This window comes from Schizosaccharomyces cryophilus (genome assembly GCF_000004155.1).
Source record: "Schizosaccharomyces cryophilus OY26 unplaced genomic scaffold supercont4.3, whole genome shotgun sequence".
NCBI lineage: Eukaryota > Fungi > Ascomycota > Schizosaccharomycetes > Schizosaccharomycetales > Schizosaccharomycetaceae > Schizosaccharomyces > Schizosaccharomyces cryophilus.
In genome coordinates this window covers 1,235,477-1,252,742 of record NW_013185626.1, presented here as the reverse complement: position 1 = coordinate 1,252,742, position 17,266 = coordinate 1,235,477, and the positions used below count along the sequence as shown (strand labels likewise).

Here is a 17,266-nt window from a genome sequence, read left to right as displayed (position 1 = left end):
ATGAGTAGCCAGTTTTACCAAAGAGTAAACAGTCTTATATGACAAAAGACCATTGAGAGAGGTTAAAAGGTTTATTTACTATATATTCAAACGAAAAACTTCAGTATGCAACTTGAGAAGCAATTCTACTTTGTTATATGTATAGACGAAAACTGAGTAACATTGTTACTTGGTTGATATAATTAGAATTCACCTACCAAACGCGCATGCTCAGTCTTTCAAGAGCATCTATAAAAAATGGCGGAAACAAATCAATTTATGGTATCTGTAGCCAAAATAGATGCTGGAATGGCAATTCTGCTAACACCCTCATTTCACATCATAGAGTTCCCATCGGTTTTGCTGCCGGAAAATGTAAAAGCAGGATCCATTATTGATATGTCCGTGCGCCATAATAAAGAAGAGGAAGCTGCACGTGAAAAGGAATTTGATGATATTCAGAATGAAATCTATGAAGCCTATGGTCAAAATCTTCCTTCAGCACCTGTTTTGAGGCTAAAAAATGTCACCCAAACGAGTATCGTTTTAGAGTGGGATGCTCTACAGTTAGGAACCTCGAGACTAAAAAGTCTCTGTCTTTACAAAAATAATGTTCGTGCTCTAAACATCACCAATTCATTGACGACACAACATGCAAAACTTAGTGGGTTATCTTTGGATACGGAATACGAATTTTCGCTCGTCCTCGACACTACAGCAGGGCGTTTTAGCAGCAAACACATTCCAGTTAAGACCCTCCGAATGATTGATTTGACCGGTATTCAAGTCTGCGTTGGTAACATGATTCCTGAGGAAATGCAAGCTTTGCAAAAATGCATTGAAAGGATTCATGCCAAACCAATTCAAACGAGTGTTCAAATAGATACAACCCATTTCATTTGCTCTTCTGTCGGTGGTCGTGAGTACGAACGCGCAAAGGCCGCTAACATTCCTGTACTTGGTGTTGACTATCTTTTGAAATGTGAGTCAGAAGGAAGACTTGTTAATGTTAGTGGCTTTTACATGGAAAACCGTTCTGGAGGTTCTTCATCTGTAAATATTAGTCATGTAAATGATGGTACCACGCAAACCCCGGTCGCTCAAAACCTTGAAAAACCACCTGGCAATCCTACCTCTATCGTCGCAAATATAGCAGAACCTGAAGCCCCTGTGGATCAACCTAAGGAAGATCTTCCTAAAACGCAACCCGAAGTTCCGGCCAATGAGCATGCAACGAAACAACAGAAAGAGCAGGGAGAAACACAGGTGAAGGATGAAACAGGCATTTCTTCTAAGGAACCCTCTAGCTCTACGAATCCAGGAAATTCTGCTGAGCAGTCTGTCGATGTATCCAGTGATATCGTTCCACCTAATAAGACTCTCAATAAGTCTCAAAGCACAGTTCCTAATAGTGCAAATGAGGAAGGAAAGATCAGCAATAAAGACGAGTCGAATGATGCCAACGTAAAGGAATATGAGCAGTCCAAGCAAGGTGCTGTTTCACGAAACAATATGGAACCTATTCAAGAAGGCGATGAACCTGATTCCACGATGAAAAACAGTACGATTGTGAACCCAGATGTTGGTGAGCGTGAGGCTTTGGTCGGACAAGAAGAATCAGCAGGTCCTTCTAACGAAGTTGACGAAGGGAATAATGTTGAAGCAAACGTTAACAACCAGATACAGGAAAGTGCTTCTTTGAAGGACGATGATGATCCAAAGCCTGCTGAAGAAACTGCTGATGAGAAGGACAGCGTGAAAAAAGCAAAGCAGGAGGAAGATACGAATGTGGATAATGAAAACAGAAACTTAAATAAAGAAACTGAAAATGAAAACCAAGTTAATGACAATCATGATTCGTCTACGGGAGAAAGGACATCTGAAGATGCAGTTGAACCTCAAGCTAAGTTAGATCCATCAGAAGAATTCGAAAGTGTGAATCTTGGTTAAGGATTTTAATGTTATTTTGCTTTCAAGCTATATTTATGCATTTTCTGGGTTTTAACATTCTACGAGTATTCTCCATTTTTCCGATCTTTTGATTAAAGGCACACGTACTCCGTTTTGGACGGTGACCGTTTGATAGCCTCGCAGTCGTCTAGTCCATGGTAACACATCTAAATAGATATTGTTAGTATTCGAATTCATGCCAAGTTAATTTCTTTTTTATTTTTTCTTTTATCTTTGACAATGGCTGCGTTCCATCGTATTAAACACACCATTTCCAACATGATAAAAGCTTGTTTTCGCGTACAATAGTGTATCCGAAACTCTGAGTTTGGTACTTCTTCCACACTAATTAATGACTCTTCTTTCCCCCCTTTACTTAACAAGGCATAATGCCATACATTAGGAAACGTAGTATAGAGTTGCTGGATACCACTGAAGGTTATTTGAAGAAGTGTTCGTTTCAAGAACTGTGCGTCCTTACAAGAAGGATCAGTACAAACTGGGATTTGAGTATAAATGGCTAACTGGGTCAAGTACTTTTCACCGTCTTGTTCGAACGCGATTAAAGTCGTAGTTAAAAAGTACATGTTTGATTTTTATAGACTCTATTGTTTAATGTCTTGTTTTTCTTGTTGTTTCATGAAATTTACGCGTCGAACTAAAGTACGTGTCGGTAAAGGATTGAACAAAGGAATATGGTGTTGGACTATAATGGGAACAAACGCGATTTGGCAGTTTTCCGTTTGTCTTATGTTTTTATACAAAAAATAGTAGAAAGATAGTAAATTAAAAATAACCAGAAGAATTCTGCCTTGCAAAAGGTACCTATTCAAATACCATGTACAGCTTTGTTTACTTATTCAACAAAGATCTACAGTGCATGCATGATCTACGTTAAGGTTATCTAAGCGAAAACGTCATTTGATTTTATAAGATCTAAAATTCAAAATTATATATTTATGTTGACACACAATTATTTACGTTCTTGAAAGAGGAGAAACCTTCAAATTTCATATATCAACGGATTCAACTTTATTGTTCTCTTATTTTAACACGGAAACTACGAATGATGATTTCAGCTTGAGAAATTTACTCTCTTAAAATTACATTCACAAAAACCAAATTTTAAATTCCAAACAATTCATCTAAGGAGGAAAGGACGTAAGTAGATACAGAAAGCTTGAGATGGGAGGCGGGTTAGCATTCTTAGCAAAAAAAGTTCCTGACTGAAAGGACCTGACAAAACGAAAGAAAACAGAAAAAAAGCCAAGTAATGAATAGTATGAATCTCTTCAGTATGGGTAGCCATTCTTTTCAAAGGCGCTTCTTCCATTGAAGGTTTTCAAGTTTGCTTCATGCAATCATGCTTCTTAGCAGAACCAGTGTATGACTGAATTTTCATTCATATTTTTCTCAGTTTCTTCCTAAAAGAGCTTCCTTTTTTCCTTTTAAGGAATCTATCCTGTTTCTACTTCTATTTTCCAACGATTGTTACCTTAATGCTGTCACCTCTAAGTTTACGAAGAGAGATCATCAAATCTTCCAAGAATTCTAAACGTTCGTTCCACCACCATCGTCTTCTTATTAAGTGGACGACACCGTGGTTTTTTGTGAATTTACATAGTTGAGGCAACCTTTCTTTTGTTTCGGAAACGGTTTCTTCTGTTTTCTAATTCCTTGATAAATTCCTCACTTCCCGGTTTTGTAAATATATGTCCACAGACATTGGTCGATCGCATTGTTAAAGCGTAGTAGCATGCCCGAGCAGTCTTCTCTTCCTCACCCGTCTCTTATGTCTACTGAATACTCGCTTCCCGTTCTTTCAACTGCTTATCCCGAACTTGAAAACAAACATGCGTTGAAATCTCCCTCATGGGATACTTCAAAAGCTCCCAATGGTTCGAAACTAAAGGATAGCTCCATTCCTTATTTTCCTTCTTCGATTGCTGCTTCTGACGGCTATGCTGGATACGGTGCTTTTGGGAATCGTTCTAACAGCTTGTCGCGTAATTCTAATCTTGCTGGCTATTCTTTCGCAACTCCTACGTTCGCTCCCTATCAATTTCTTAGTTCCTCTTCATCCTCGTTGGTTCCTCAGACGACTCCCACTTCCTCAATGTCGTCGGCTTCCGGAACCATTGCACCACCTGTTCTTTCAAATGGACTAGGATCTACTTGTTTAACAGCTCCTGCTGCCCCCGCTTCTTCTGGTCCTTCTTCCTCTAGATTTGGATCAAAGCATTTGTCATCATCCATCCTACAAATGAACACTACACTGGATGATATTCCTGTTCTTTTAAGGCGCCCAAATTTATCGTCTTATCCGTCATCATCTCCTTCTTCAAACCAAGGATCCAGAAGAAGTCTTTCCATGTCAAACTCTAATATAAAAAAATCTATATCTACGCCTTTTGCCTCAAACTCCGTTGGTGCTCCGTCCCCTGCAAACGCCCATAGGCTTTCGACTCCTACTTTGAGTCCACGCCTTAATCCCGTAACTTCCGCAAATACTGCATCTGTCTATCCAGGGGATCCGACCTCTTTTCCACCCTCAAAAACTCCATCTTCTTTCCAGTCATTACGTTCTTCAGGATCACCGTTCCTGGCTGATACGTTTACTCCTTCCTTAACTGCTTCTTTTACCTCGACAGCCAGTTCTGGAAGTAACGATAGTGCTCCTCCTCTTCCCCCTAATTCTTTAGGGGTACCGGCAGCAGGAATTCCATCCACTTTATTAGATCCTTCTGGATTGTGTGTTCCTGCTTACATGCCAGAGGAACCGAACGTTCAACCGGCTGTATCTTCTACCCTTGCTCCTTTTTCGTTTCCGTCTAATAACATTCTTTCATTTTGCAAGGATCAGCATGGTTGTCGATACTTGCAACGACTTTTAGAAAAGAAAAATCCCGTATATGTTAATGTCGTTTTTAACGAAACACAAGCTTATCTTCCTGTTTTAATGGTTGACGCATTTGGCAATTATCTTTGCCAAAAATTGTTCGAACATGTATCGGATGCCCAACGTTCCGTTTTCATTCAGATAATAGCACCAAAATTGGTCCCCATCTCTTTCAATATGCACGGAACAAGGGCCCTTCAAAAAATCATTGATTTGGTTTCTTCTCCAGATCAGGTTTCATGCATAGTGGATGCACTCAGACCAAACGTTGTAATGCTTACTAAAGATTTGAATGGAAACCATGTTATTCAAAAATGCCTAAATAAATTTTCTCATGAAGATTGTCAGGTAAGTTATCTGAAGTAGAAATCGCACTTTTTAACAATTTACTAGTTTATTTTCGATGCAATTTGCAATGATCCAGTCGATGTATCGACTCATAGACACGGTTGTTGTGTAGTACAACGTTGTTTTGACCACGCTTCGCCAACTCAAATTGAACAACTTGTTCAACACATTATACCTCACGCCTTGCTTCTTGTCCAAGATGCTTTTGGAAACTATGTGTTGCAATACGTCTTGGAACTTAATAATCCTTCACATACTGAAACGATTGTCAATTACTTTATTAATAAAGTCCGTGTTTTGTCTACACAAAAATTTAGCTCTAATGTTATAGAAAAGGTACGATTGGAACTTTGAAGTTTTTGCTAATAAGGCATTTTAGTGTATATTTTACTCACCTTCCCCTTTAAAGGAGAAGTTGATTGCTGAATTGATGGATGAAAAGTTCTTAGTTAAAATGCTTAAGGATTCTTTTGCGAATTATGTTATCCAGACTGCCATTGATAACGCCGAACCGAAGCAACGTATTCAGTTGGCAGAACGCATAAAGCCGCTTATACCTAACATTAAAAACACACCCTGTGGTCGCCGTATCATTTCAAAATTAGAACGTCAGCGCCCCAATTTAAAGGAAAAAGAATAACCTTACCTGTACCATAATACTAAAAAGTTTCAAAGCAACCCTTAAATGTTGGTTTGTTTCTTTTTATTGTTTTCTATTCCAATTAGAAGAAGGCATTTCGTACTGAAATTCGCTCTTTATTTATTACCTTGGCATAGAAGCGCATCACCTGTCGCTTATTTGTATTTCTAGTTTAAAGGACGGTTATGTCTTATTTGATATCTCACGATTGTTTATTAGTTTCTAATTTTCTATGTTGAGTCATTTGAACACTTCTACCGAAGATACCAAAACATACAGAGTTTATACCTAGCAAATCTCTTGCTCTAAAAATTAAATGTATTCTATAATTATTTTTAATAAAATAAAAACAATTCATTGAATTAATCTACTAATAAAAAAACGATAGATTGAGACCTTAACGAAAACCAATTATCAGTATAACTTAACAATATTAACACAAGGGGTTGTTTTTTTCTAGAGAACGTAAAAGAGAAATATCTGAATTATTTATTTTTGACTTAACTGCAAAACCATGTTGATCTTTAAATTCTGTTATTATATTATACCCAAACTCAACCGAATCGGCAATACTGGTCTGTACACAAAATGGAGGAGAGAGATTTGTGAGATTAGATTCATGAAATTTTTTATAGGTAATGGGAAGCCCTTTCAGTGAATCGTCGCTAAACAAGTGAGAGCATTGCTTCATCGCAGCTAGATACCGCTTATAGGAATCATGTAAGCGAACAGCATTCTCGCAAAGGTTTCTAACATTTCCAGTAGAATTTTTCGAAATTATTTCTGAATTGTTGTGTCGAATGTCTTTCATAAGGAAATGTTGCAAGTGGTGCATACGAAGAAGTTCAATGTTAAATATTTCTCGGAAAGCAATTCCAAGATAACCAAGGAAAAGACCTTGAAAAATGGGTTCCAGAGACACATTTTCAGAACGTAGAAAGAATTCAATATAGGCAGGTAATGTTCTCCAATTGCTGGTTGTAGCAGGTTGATTTTTTGTAACGTTAGATACATTCTGAAAATGGAAAGCGATCACATAACATAAAACAGCATCAATAGCGAAGAGAAATGAGTACTTTTCTTTTTTATCTGCCAGCTTCTTCTGAAATTTACCATCAGCAAGGAGTCTAATAAAATTTTGTTTTAAGAGTTCGAAATCCGGTTGATTTTGTACAAGAGGCATTGAGGGACTGGCAGAGCTAGCTGAAATTGCTGAACTTCCGAGGCTACCACTTTCCTTGTTTTGTATTTTGATCCGTCTATAATCCTCCAAAGTTACTTTGGCTTTTCGTTTCGAGACCGGGTGGTCTGTAGCAGAATTATTTTTCAGATTATCACCAATAGAAGATTCAGTAGAGCCACGACTTACTAGTTTTTCTTTTTCAATCGGATAATCAGTTTTTCCAGCTGGTACTTCCGATGTGTGAGAAGTCTCTTCCTCGGGAACAGTTACTTCGAGCTCTGTATCATTTTTATATGTGGACTCCTTGGAAGACCCTTTTTCATGTAATTTTTGTTCTGCCTGGGAATGTGTAGGAATGTTTTTCGTTGTAAAGCTGCCGAAATCAGAAACAATAGCGTCTGAATTCTGTTTGGATTCATAATCTAGGTCAAACACAAAAGGTGAAGGAAGTGTTGGGCTTAGAAGATTGGGCAAGGCATTGTATGTCTCATCTTTCGTACGCCCTAAATGTAGATCAGGGAGGGTGGGAGTAATTGGAGAAGGTAAATAAAATTGACCTTGTTTATATTGCGAAGGTGGAGTTAGAAACTCTATATCAGAGTTCCTGTTCGCTTCATTGATATCTGGAAGAGTAGGATGTGTACTCCTTTGCACAGATTTTCGATTCGAGCTGGGATGAGAATTCATTTCAATTCTTATGAGTTAAAATATCAAAGAAAAATAAGAAAACGGATTTATGCTCGTAGAATCAGAAAATGGACCTACGACAGCACCAATCTTTCGTAACAAGAGGCAGCAAATTAAAAAGCATACACCGGGAAGTTTATACGTAGCTTTCAGAGTAAATTGTAAAACTTCGGTGGAAAGAGATGCAACATTACAGAAAAACAGTCGCAGAAGGTTAATGCTCGTTTCCCAAAAGTAACTTTTGAGGTTTGAAAGCTGACGGATGAAATGGCTATTCTCGTCCAAAATGTTGAGAACAATGCAGAAGTACGAAATTTAAAACATAAAGGGTCAATGGTTTCGAATGGATTCTTTGAAATGCAAACACTTTGGTACAATGCATTGGAATTCGTTAGTAAACACCAACAAAATATAGAAGAAACATTACGTTTGAAGCTAACAAGTAAATGCATAAGAGAAAGTATATAGATTATACTCTTTGAAAATATATTACTCTGATTCGGTTTCACTGCTTTCTCCAGATGTTTTATCTGCTTCATGTGTCTCAAACTCCTCAGATGCTTCTTGTTGGCTATGTTGACTCTCTGAAGAAGAGGGAGAGTGGATGGATGGAGATTCTCGTTTCACAAGCGGTGTAGAGCCTATAGAGGAAGTATTCAAGTCTTCATCGTATTCCTCTTCTTTCGAGGACCCACTTTGCTCTCCAGCTTCCTTCTTTTTGGCATTCCGAATCAATTCTTGAAATTTGAGCAATAAAAATCGCTCTTTCATACGAAATTCCTCTTCTAATTCGCGAGCATGTTGAACCACCTGTATCATTTCTTCTTCTTGATGAGCTAGTCGAGCAAAGGCAACATCCTAAAAAAATTATTATGTCAGTTTTAAGAGCTAAAGGATTCCAGATCTATTACTTGGATAACATTACTGCATTCCCAAAACGAGGAAAATAACATTTTTGGATCAAGCGCTTTCTTGGCTAATTCAAACCAAGCAATCCGTAAAGGAAATGGATCGATTACTAGGATGTAAATCTAAGCAATTGTTAGTAAAGAAATTTTGAAAGCTGAACAGCATTATCCAGGAACTCACTCGGCAGAGATCTTCTAGTAATACGGGTTGCAGTTTAAATTTGGGATCTGATACTCCGGAAAGTAATTTCTCAATTAAATCTGGAGTTAAGGACTCGACAGTTCGGTTGGATTGCAATTGTTGAAACTGGTGTTTTTTGTCTACCATAATTGTATTAAACCTGTACTTTGCTTTCATAGTAAATCCAGCATTGCATACCTTGTAAAACAAACTTACTGTCTAAGCTCATGACAGTCAAAACTACTGAAGAATCATCTTCAAAATTCGTGATAAGGATCAACGGCTCATCCTTGGAATCTCGCAATGCTACAAAATATTTCATTCGTAATGAAGGTCATGAACGTCGCAGGAGAATTAGAGAAATGAATTTAATAAATTATTTTAAAGTGCTAGAATCCTTTTCCTCAAAACAGTATATTTAAGTGGTTGTATTTCAGCTTTGCAGGATGCTGAAAGAGCATAAAATAATGGAAGAACAATAAATCTGGTATTCCAATGGAAGCAATTCCAAAGAAAAAAAAAGGAAAATAAGACTTACTCTCAGATTTGTTATGAGTAGCAAGTATTAGTATAACATACATACTTACGCAAACCCTTCAATGGAGCTTTATCGTGTTAAAGGTGTTATCGAGGATATCGCCTACTAATATCGTGCTAAGATTATCTGCTGGAATTTTACTCTACATTCCTTCGATCATTAATATATATTAGTATAGAAGCGACTTCTTACTCTTTAATAAAGCGAACATCTTTCTTTGAAATTGCGCACATAAATTCATATATTGTTTTCGTTTTCTTTTCAGTCGCATACTGCCCGAACCAAATCCTTGGATGAAACGATCAGCAAGGAAAAAACTGATCCTTGCTCATCTCCTATAAAAAAGAAAACAATATAGCTCCTAAAATTTTGATGAAAGCAAAATAAAAAGAAAGCAACTTTGTATGATTTGGTAAGTGACGACAAGTGTCACCTCAAGTAGTAGCTAAAAATTTCAAAGGCCGTACATACGCTGCTACTTTACTTGCACTCCGCCAAAGAGATACGAATATGCTATGTCTGAGATATTTTATTCCCATGCTTCTAGTTGCTAATGCAGCACCTTACATATTCTATCCAGTGTTCATTCTAGCTACAATTGCTCGAAAATATCCTTGGTAAGTATATGCATAACTTATGAAATCAAAGACAACTATGACTCGAAGTCACGTTTTATAAATGCTAACGAAGAGGAAAGTCCTTATTGCATGATTATTTTAGCCATTTTAATCAATACGAGAAGCCTGTGGAGTGACTCATCTTTTTTTACATTTAGTCGATACATTTTTGACCCAAAGCCTTTTCCCAAAGAATTCAGTGAGGCCGGCTATAGGCTAATTCGACTTTCCTGGTTACAGTGGATTTCTGGTATACGTACGATTCACGTTCCATGGCTCGATGTTACCGTCAAAATGTAACAGATGGTGCGTGACTTAAAAAAAGCATGTTGAAAAATCCCTATTTGGATGTGAAAATCAGAAAAAAAAAAACTAATTACATTTTAAATTTTTTGTCCTTTTATTTAATAACAACCCTCCCTCCCTTTTGGGTATAAGATTTCCCTACACATAAAAACCTTTTTATATATTTGGATTTCCCTAAATTGAAACTGGCTCTAATAGTTTATACATTTGCGTGTTCTTAGTAACTTCATCTGTACATACTCGTTAAGGCAAAAATCTTTTATTTGTTCCTTTCCATTAAACAAAACCGTTGTCCCCCGATGTCATAATAAGTCGCCCCTATAAATACCTTATTGAGAATGTGTCGAATGAGACACATCTTTATTTCCGTTTATTGAGTCTTTTATACAAGTCGAATCCAGATCCTTGGTTAATATTGCGCTTGGATTTATTTGCTACCTGAATTCTGGAGTCCTCATCTTCCTCTTCGCCCTCATCAACGGCGTCATTCTCTTGACCTTTCAATGTATCTCTTTCTGTTTCTCTCTTCCTCTTTTGAGAAGATTGTTCTGTTCCTGCATTGCTTTTCACTGACTCTTTCTTTTGCAATTGTCGTTCAATTTTTTTCCTCAGTGTAGCTGGAAGGCTTTTCAAACGCTCATTCTTGAAAGCAAATTGGGAATTGGCAGAGGATTCCTTGGCCATGGCTCCCAATCCTAAGCGCGACGGTCTTGCTTGTAATTTGACTTCTTCATTGGAACCTTCATTATCGATTGAATGAGCTTCTTCTCCTAACCAGGAGCGGATTATATTTCTAGAAATGCCTATTGATGACTGAAACTGATTGGAAAGCACCGATGCATCTTTTTTTTGTTCCATTTTAAACACACGTATGTTTGTTCTGTGTCGACAGTTCTGTCTTTCTTGTCTTTTAAAGGGTATAAGGAGGGCTAACGAAATTTATGAGAAATGTTTCTATTCCTTGTAATTTATAGAAGTAAGTAAAAACGAAAATGGTTGGAACAACGTTTGTAAAAAAAGCCTTGGGTATTGCATAACTTGGAAACGATGTTCAGACCAAAACTATAGAGTATGTTAAAGGAAATGTTTCATTGTAATATTACAACTAGGCGTTAAATAAAATATGGATTACACATAGCACTATACAGGGAATACAAAAAAGAGCGAGTAATTTTCCGTAATAATGTACAAAAAGTAGAACTTTTAAGCAGCAGGAAGAAGGGTACCGATCTTTTCTGCAATTTGCGTAAGGGAATGATGCAAAGCAATTTTCTGAGCTGCCAATATGCTAGGTGTTCTTCTTAAGGACTTTGTTAATTCCAGAACACGTTCAAGCTTTTCTTCCGTACAGGCCTTTTGAATTAATTGCAATAAAGCTTTGTCAATATTAGCTTCAAGCTTAGTTACTTGCAGCTGTTGTTCTTGACTAACATTCCCTTCGTCAATTGCTTCTTCGGTTAAGGTCAACAAAATTACGTTTCGAAGCTGCAATTCTTCTAAAGAAGGAACAGAAGTAGGAGCATCAGGAGTCATTACAGTGCAAGGAATCCGGAATGGAAATTCGGTAAACATAGGACGAGGGAAGTAAGGATAACGAGCACTTCCCTTTAGTAGAATGCAATGGAACTGATTATCTGCAACTGTTACAGGCCAATAGGACTCTTGTCTCGATTTACGTCTTTCCAATTCATTTGTGTCTAGCACAGGTACCCATTTAGCCTGACCAGGAGTTCTCCAATGAAGCAAGGCCAAGAGAACACCATCTGAATCATACATGTATGGATCGCCCACATCTGAAAAGAAAATGCTTAAAAGCTCGCCTGCAGGTGGGAGAGCCAATCCATCATTGGATTGATAGACATAATTCTTGCTTATGTCTTCAATTGTATAGACCAATTGAGGAGTCCCATCAGCAGCGGCACCGCCGTTCGCAACTATCAGAACAAGGTCTTTATAAGCAGAACAAGCAACAAAGGGTAGTTGCTTACTCCTATAAATACTTATAGGAAATCCCGTGCGAGAATAAATACGCACATAACCGCTAGTTGTACAAACAACAACTACACTAGAGCTTAGTGCTATGCTAATGGGACTTTCATCTTCCATCGGAAGCATCAATGCCCATTCAGATCGCCGAGACCAATCGACATGAGGTTTGTAGTATATAACACCTGGTGATTGCTCAGTAGCTGGAGCAGAAAACAAGGCTCCTTCCTCATCCAAACAAGCCAGTTCAAACCTTTGGTCATCTGGAAAATGATATTTTCGGTGATTTGACTCATCATGAAATTCGACGGTAATAGTATTATGGCCGTCGTCCTGTTGAACGGTCCATATACATCCTACCAAATTCAGACATAAATAGCGTCTGTTTCCTTGCCACGGTGTACTTCCAGCATATACTGGCTTATGGACAGCAAACTGCAGTAGGCGACGCTTCCTTGCACCGTCTTCAAAGGAAACGGGTTGATGGCCATGTATGGGACGCGCCTTCCTTTTCTTAGCTACTTCTAACTCATCTTCATTTACCATGTAACTATCACCATCCAAATCCAAGGGGTCATCCAAAGCATTTTCGTTAAAATCGCCGAAATCTTCTTCGCCGTTTGTGATATCAGCAGCAGCAGCAGCATTTTCGTTAGTATTTTGGTTTCTATATAACTCTTCTTCGTCTTCATCCAAAATAACGCGTTTCTTATGACCATTCGTGAGCTGAGTGCTTTTTTGAAAGTCGGCTTCAGTAATGGATCCTGAAAAAGGAATTACTTCCGGACAATTGTAAAGAACGCCTTGATTTGTAGTGAAAGACAACACATTAGCAAAAGGCTGCCAAGCCAAAGCAACCACGTTCGAGTAATGATGTTCAGAGACTATTTCCTTAGATAGAGTATCCCATATGAGTATACCCTTATCGCGGAAAGAAGCAGCCAGAAAACGACCATTGCTTGACCAAGCGATATCTGTTATAGAAGAGTAGTTTTCTTTTGGAGTTAGCTTGTAGAGAGCAAGCCAATCATCAGTAGATAATATAGCTACCTGATTTTCAGAATTGGCTACAGCAAATGTACCATCAGAGGGGTGCCAAATTGCTTTGCTAGTGAGGTCGGAATCGCCTTCAACGGACAAGATTGTGTTTGTTAAAAATTTTAAAAGACTTCTGGACTGATTATCGTAAAAATAAAGAATACCATTGCAGCTGGATATGGCAAGAAACTTTTCATTTGGACTGAATGACACATGTTTGTTTGAAGTTTTGGAAGGACGTAAAGAATGAATTTGCGTTGGTTCTTTCGTATTGACAAGCTTTACTGCTGTTTCACTGTCATCGTTAGTTTCCTCCAAATTAGCATTCAAAGATGTCGATAAATTTAAGGCATTACTTACTCACTGGCAATAGCAATCCAATCTCCATCGATAGAATATGCAATGTCACGCACTGGAAGTGTTGTCCTTGCTAACAGGGTATGTTCTGAAGAGTTATTAATGGGATATATGCAGATAGTTGCATCCTCAGAACAGGTACAAAAGTGGGTTTTCTGAAAACACATGATTAGATAATATGTACCAAAAAGTAAAATAAACAAATAAAAACCATACAGAAACAGCAATCCCAGTTATGGGATCTTGATGATTGTCTATGGATTCAGGTTCTTCGTCAGAACCGACCTGAAACTTTCGAATTACCAAATTGGATCCAACGGTAAGTAAAAAGGTACCATCTACTGTATACGCAAGCCTGGTTAGTCCGTCAGTATGCGCATATCGAGGCACCAGCCGATTTCCTGCCATTGTAGCAGACGAAGAAAATCAACCCTTAGTGGAATCGTTAATGAGAGCATCGTTCCAGCTCTTTAGTCAACAACGAAGACGAATCCTTAAAAAAGGGAACAGGAACGCATGATAATGTCGAAGAATTCTAATATTATTAACTGCAGCTTTAAATTATTACTCTGCTGTGGATTGTAGCTTGTGCGACTGAAAAAGGATCCTACAATGCTTTAAAAGAAATTGCAGACAGCTAGATAGCATTCAAACACAGAAAGGTGAGGTTCGCAAAATGGATGAAAACGATTCATGAAGTCTTTCTATACGGAAAATGTAGAAGCGCTCCTATGTTGACATTCAATCCATACTCGGCTCATGTTATTAGACACCCTAATACCTCTACAGACATTCCAAGGAAAGGGAAAGGCCTTTATAGCTCAATTGGTATAAAGAACCAGTAGTCAGAGGCACAATTGAATGATGCTTTTGCGTTTGTTTACTAAGGCAGGATTTTCTTTTAATACCGCTGCGTTAACCAAGTTAAAGTATTTTAGCATCGCTTCGTTATTTGTTTTTCGAGGTTTTGTTACCAAATTCCTTTTTACCATAAACACTACTGAAGCAATTTGCATGTTTGAGTCGTAGTAGATGCAAGGATGTCACAGTATGCAGTAGGGCTGTGCGAAATCCTGGTAGACGAGTTTTTTGGAGAATGCTGCTCGGTATGTTAGAGTGGAAAGCAAAGATTGATGACTGTTCGTGCAGAAGCTGACTAGATGGATGTAACTAGGAAATAGCAAGCATTTTACTTCGTCATGGACGAATGAATTTACCTATGATTCTGAAACGAACGAATCTTCCTGGGTCAAAAATCCGACAGGCTCTTGCAAGTTTAATGCAGCACCATATGGTCTTGTTTGTTACGGCCATTGAACAGCTTCGAGAAGTTACTTACTATGAAGCACAATGGCAAGAAATGTATAATTTAATAAGGAAAGGAAAGGACGTTTATTTAGTTTCGCAAAAATTAAATCAGGAATCAGCATCTATCGCTAAATATGTGAGTACACAGGGCCGTGCGCGTGTGCAAGATGTATACAGTGCATTTGGAAAGAGTCCAGATGATACAGACGAGGAGAATAGGTTGCTACAACAAAATATTACTGACCTGATTTATCTTAAATATCTTGTGGTTGTACAGCCTCGACATTTAATTCCGGTTGGTGACCAGGAAATGCAACTCCGTATTAAATATCTTGAGCAGCGTAAGTCAGAAAATGTTTCTGAAATCAAGAAAAATCGTGAAGTTAATGACTCTGTCTCGCTGGAAATGGCCCAGCTCCGATCAAGCGACATGGCGGAAAATCAAGGTCTTATAAGAAAACCCAAAGATTCGATTCCCAGGCCGACGAAAAGAAAACGAAGAAACGTTACTACTTCTTCAATGACGGGGGATCTTAATGAAGTTTTGGACGATGAGAATAGTATTCTGCTTCCAGATCCGGCTGCACATGTACGTGTAAATCGTGCGAAATTCTCGTTTTTAGCAAGAAACCAAAGACTTGTCCATTGGGTAGAACGTCGCATTGGAAAAACGGCTGCTATCATATATTCTCATCTATTAGCATCCCTGGAGTCTAAATTTGTAGGCTCTCCGTCTCCTGCTACTGGTATGCAAAATTCAATTCATTTATTTTATGGATAAAAATCTCGAGTGCTAACGTTGTATAGTTTTGACTATCACTACCATGGAACTTACAAGAAACTTTCCCAAAGACATTGACATTGAGTCTTGTTTTGCAAAAAGCTCAAACGTTAGGAAGCCCTCTGCAAAAGCTGCATTTGATCAACTGGATGAGGAGTTAGAAGTGGAAGATGAGGAAGATGAGGATTATGAAGAAAATATCGATGACGAAAGCAATAGTAAAAGCAAGGTTTTGGCACAGCATTTGGAGTTATTAGCTGATAGTTCCCTGAAATTTATTACAAGAGTCGGTAACAGGGGCATGGGTGAATGGAAAATAGACTTTGTTTATTTAACAAATATGCTTCGTTCTGTAGAATTTGAAAATATTTTAGATGAAAAACTGGGTGACAGAGCAACTAGACTATTACGAATTATAAAGGATAAAGGAAAAATTGAGGAAAAGCAACTAGCAAATATAGCCTTACTACGGCAAAAAGATCTACGAACAGTCCTTCAATCAATGGCTGAAATGGGAGCATTAGAATTACAAGAAGTCCCAAGGAGCTCGGATCGTGCTCCTTCAAAGACTTTTTATCTCTGGTTTCACCGGTCAGAACGGGCTTATTCTATCTTTTTGGATCACTTGTATGAAGTAATTGCAAGAATGTTTCATCGACTTCGTGACGAACGGGCTCAAAGGTCGCAACTAATAGACAAGGCTGAGCGTATCGATATTAAAGGGAAAGAAGAAGAGTACCTGCAAAAGTTCGAACAAGTCGAGTTGAAAAAGTTACGCTCATATGAGGAAAAGCTGTTATTGCAGGCTTCTCGTTTGGACGAATTAATTTTAATTTTTAAGGACGATTAATAAAATGTATTTTTTTGAGGGTAAATTTTCAAACAAATAAAGAAAACCTATTATTAAGTAAAACAGTTCTTATAGTATTGAAATTATTAAATATCCCTAAAGTAACTAACGAAATAAATGACAAGTAAAAGGATCTATTGACATGCACGGGAACAGTAAAATATTCTATATATGAATTAAATTGTGACGGATGTTTTAGTGACAAAGGTGTTCCATGTGTCGGACGGCAGCGGACTGGAAGTAGCTTTGATATCCATATTGCGTTTTTTATAGGCATTTCCAGATGGCATCAAAACTGAAAATCCATTGATATTCGACCAAGCAAACCCATCAGGTACGCTGAAAGTAGATAAAGCGGTCAAATACCACTTGTCAGCCGTATTCACATTCGGGTCTACGCTGTTGCTAGTAACAATGGACATCGAACTAGATGCTGTTGTAGATGCTTCTGAAGAAAAGCTGCTAGTGGATACAGATTCAGCCGACGAAGCATCAGTAAATGAGCTACTTGCTTGTTCCCAAGATGACGAAGTGAATGATGGAGTATATGAACTAGGAACAGGAGTTTCTGAAGACCAAGTACTAGAGGATGGAATATAGGAATTCGAAGAAGAAGTCACCGTAGGCCAGCTACTGGTGGATGGGTTATATGAACTAGAAACGGGAGTTTCTGAAGACCAAGTACTAGAGGATGGAACATAGGAATTCGA

At 38.0% G+C, this 17,266-nt stretch overlaps 10 protein-coding genes across 10 annotated transcripts in view; 4 read left to right on the top strand and 6 right to left on the bottom strand.

Annotated features, from left to right (window-relative positions):
* The first annotated feature begins 150 nt into the window (after window positions 1-150).
* Window positions 151-2,750, top strand: SPOG_04812 (chs five like protein Cfr1). The gene has a single exon (XM_013168084.1). It carries the CDS (start codon window positions 238-240, stop codon window positions 1,927-1,929), a length of 1,692 nt encoding a protein of 563 aa, XP_013023538.1. The 5' UTR covers window positions 151-237; the 3' UTR covers window positions 1,930-2,750.
* On the bottom strand, window positions 1,981-2,516 carry SPOG_04811 (bouquet formation protein Bqt1; the record flags this gene model as incomplete). The annotated part of the gene is made up of 2 exons (XM_013168083.1): window positions 1,981-2,096; window positions 2,234-2,516. The coding sequence occupies 2 exons, from the start codon at window positions 2,514-2,516 to the stop codon at window positions 1,981-1,983; spliced, it is 399 nt and encodes a 132-aa protein (XP_013023537.1).
* A 640-nt stretch (window positions 2,751-3,390) lies between the features above and the next one.
* SPOG_04810 (RNA-binding protein) lies at window positions 3,391-6,136 on the top strand. The gene is made up of 3 exons (XM_013168082.1): window positions 3,391-5,176; window positions 5,222-5,512; window positions 5,556-6,136. Exons 1-3 carry the CDS (start codon window positions 3,686-3,688, stop codon window positions 5,814-5,816), a joined length of 2,043 nt encoding a protein of 680 aa, XP_013023536.1. The 5' UTR covers window positions 3,391-3,685; the 3' UTR covers window positions 5,817-6,136.
* On the bottom strand, window positions 6,019-7,686 carry SPOG_04809 (uncharacterized protein; the record flags this gene model as incomplete). Its single annotated transcript, XM_013168081.1, has 2 exons — window positions 6,019-6,139; window positions 6,365-7,686. The coding sequence occupies 2 exons, from the start codon at window positions 7,684-7,686 to the stop codon at window positions 6,019-6,021; spliced, it is 1,443 nt and encodes a 480-aa protein (XP_013023535.1).
* Window positions 7,687-8,113: 427 nt separating this feature from the next.
* SPOG_04808 (uncharacterized protein) lies at window positions 8,114-9,712 on the bottom strand. Its single transcript, XM_013168080.1, has 5 exons — window positions 9,506-9,712; window positions 8,974-9,463; window positions 8,776-8,915; window positions 8,598-8,717; window positions 8,114-8,544 (listed from the first exon to the last, which is right to left on the bottom strand). Exons 2-5 carry the CDS (start codon window positions 9,095-9,097, stop codon window positions 8,176-8,178), a joined length of 753 nt encoding a protein of 250 aa, XP_013023534.1. The 5' UTR covers window positions 9,098-9,463; window positions 9,506-9,712; the 3' UTR covers window positions 8,114-8,175.
* SPOG_04807 (BC10 family protein) lies at window positions 9,428-11,379 on the top strand. The gene is made up of 2 exons (XM_013168079.1): window positions 9,428-9,930; window positions 10,011-11,379. Exons 1-2 carry the CDS (start codon window positions 9,824-9,826, stop codon window positions 10,228-10,230), a joined length of 327 nt encoding a protein of 108 aa, XP_013023533.1. The 5' UTR covers window positions 9,428-9,823; the 3' UTR covers window positions 10,231-11,379.
* Window positions 10,236-11,170, bottom strand: SPOG_04806 (fungal family protein). The gene has a single exon (XM_013168078.1). The coding sequence runs from the start codon at window positions 11,092-11,094 to the stop codon at window positions 10,597-10,599; it is 498 nt and encodes a 165-aa protein (XP_013023532.1). The 5' UTR covers window positions 11,095-11,170; the 3' UTR covers window positions 10,236-10,596.
* Window positions 11,200-14,062, bottom strand: SPOG_04805 (DNA polymerase alpha accessory factor Mcl1). Its single transcript, XM_013168077.1, has 3 exons — window positions 13,834-14,062; window positions 13,621-13,772; window positions 11,200-13,555 (listed from the first exon to the last, which is right to left on the bottom strand). The coding sequence occupies exons 1-3, from the start codon at window positions 14,023-14,025 to the stop codon at window positions 11,440-11,442; spliced, it is 2,460 nt and encodes an 819-aa protein (XP_013023531.1). The 5' UTR covers window positions 14,026-14,062; the 3' UTR covers window positions 11,200-11,439.
* A 555-nt stretch (window positions 14,063-14,617) lies between these two features.
* On the top strand, window positions 14,618-16,580 carry SPOG_04804 (DNA-directed RNA polymerase III complex subunit Rpc82). Its single transcript, XM_013168076.1, has 3 exons — window positions 14,618-14,723; window positions 14,792-15,671; window positions 15,733-16,580. Exons 1-3 carry the CDS (start codon window positions 14,658-14,660, stop codon window positions 16,554-16,556), a joined length of 1,770 nt encoding a protein of 589 aa, XP_013023530.1. The 5' UTR covers window positions 14,618-14,657; the 3' UTR covers window positions 16,557-16,580.
* A 152-nt stretch (window positions 16,581-16,732) lies between these two features.
* The window catches only part of SPOG_04803 (chitinase), a gene marked incomplete at its 3' end in the record, with an annotated part of 3,844 nt that continues 3,310 nt past the window's right edge, over window positions 16,733-17,266 (bottom strand). Inside the window, exon 2 of the mRNA XM_013168075.1 lies at window positions 16,733-17,210. Coding sequence (XP_013023529.1) covers window positions 16,733-17,210 — 478 coding nt within the window. The remainder of the gene's footprint in view (window positions 17,211-17,266) is intronic.

Excerpts from the sequence above, each read along its gene's own strand:
- SPOG_04812 (XM_013168084.1), top strand. The coding sequence starts at position 238 with ATGGCGGAAACAAATCAATTTATGGTATCTGTAGCCAAAATAGATGCT.
- SPOG_04810 (XM_013168082.1), top strand. The coding sequence starts at position 3,686 with ATGCCCGAGCAGTCTTCTCTTCCTCACCCGTCTCTTATGTCTACTGAA. Across the intron at positions 5,177-5,221 it reads TTTCTCATGAAGATTGTCAG|TTTATTTTCGATGCAATTTG; the intron begins GTAAGTTATCTG and ends ACAATTTACTAG. Across the intron at positions 5,513-5,555 it reads GCTCTAATGTTATAGAAAAG|TGTATATTTTACTCACCTTC; the intron begins GTACGATTGGAA and ends AAGGCATTTTAG.
- SPOG_04808 (XM_013168080.1), bottom strand. The coding sequence starts at position 9,097 with ATGAAATATTTTGTAGCATTGCGAGATTCCAAGGATGAGCCGTTGATC. Across the intron at positions 8,916-8,973 it reads CAGTAAGTTTGTTTTACAAG|ACAAAAAACACCAGTTTCAA; the intron begins GTATGCAATGCT and ends CAATTATGGTAG. Across the intron at positions 8,718-8,775 it reads TACTAGAAGATCTCTGCCGA|ATTTACATCCTAGTAATCGA; the intron begins GTGAGTTCCTGG and ends ACAATTGCTTAG.
- SPOG_04807 (XM_013168079.1), top strand. The coding sequence starts at position 9,824 with ATGCTATGTCTGAGATATTTTATTCCCATGCTTCTAGTTGCTAATGCA. Across the intron at positions 9,931-10,010 it reads ATTGCTCGAAAATATCCTTG|TCCTTATTGCATGATTATTT; the intron begins GTAAGTATATGC and ends CGAAGAGGAAAG.
- SPOG_04806 (XM_013168078.1), bottom strand. The coding sequence starts at position 11,094 with ATGGAACAAAAAAAAGATGCATCGGTGCTTTCCAATCAGTTTCAGTCA.
- SPOG_04805 (XM_013168077.1), bottom strand. The coding sequence starts at position 14,025 with ATGGCAGGAAATCGGCTGGTGCCTCGATATGCGCATACTGACGGACTA. Across the intron at positions 13,773-13,833 it reads TAACTGGGATTGCTGTTTCT|AAAACCCACTTTTGTACCTG; the intron begins GTATGGTTTTTA and ends ATGTGTTTTCAG. Across the intron at positions 13,556-13,620 it reads TGGATTGCTATTGCCAGTGA|TGAAACAGCAGTAAAGCTTG; the intron begins GTAAGTAATGCC and ends TAACGATGACAG.
- SPOG_04804 (XM_013168076.1), top strand. The coding sequence starts at position 14,658 with ATGTCACAGTATGCAGTAGGGCTGTGCGAAATCCTGGTAGACGAGTTT. Across the intron at positions 14,724-14,791 it reads TTTTTGGAGAATGCTGCTCG|GAAATAGCAAGCATTTTACT; the intron begins GTATGTTAGAGT and ends GGATGTAACTAG. Across the intron at positions 15,672-15,732 it reads CTCTCCGTCTCCTGCTACTG|TTTTGACTATCACTACCATG; the intron begins GTATGCAAAATT and ends AACGTTGTATAG.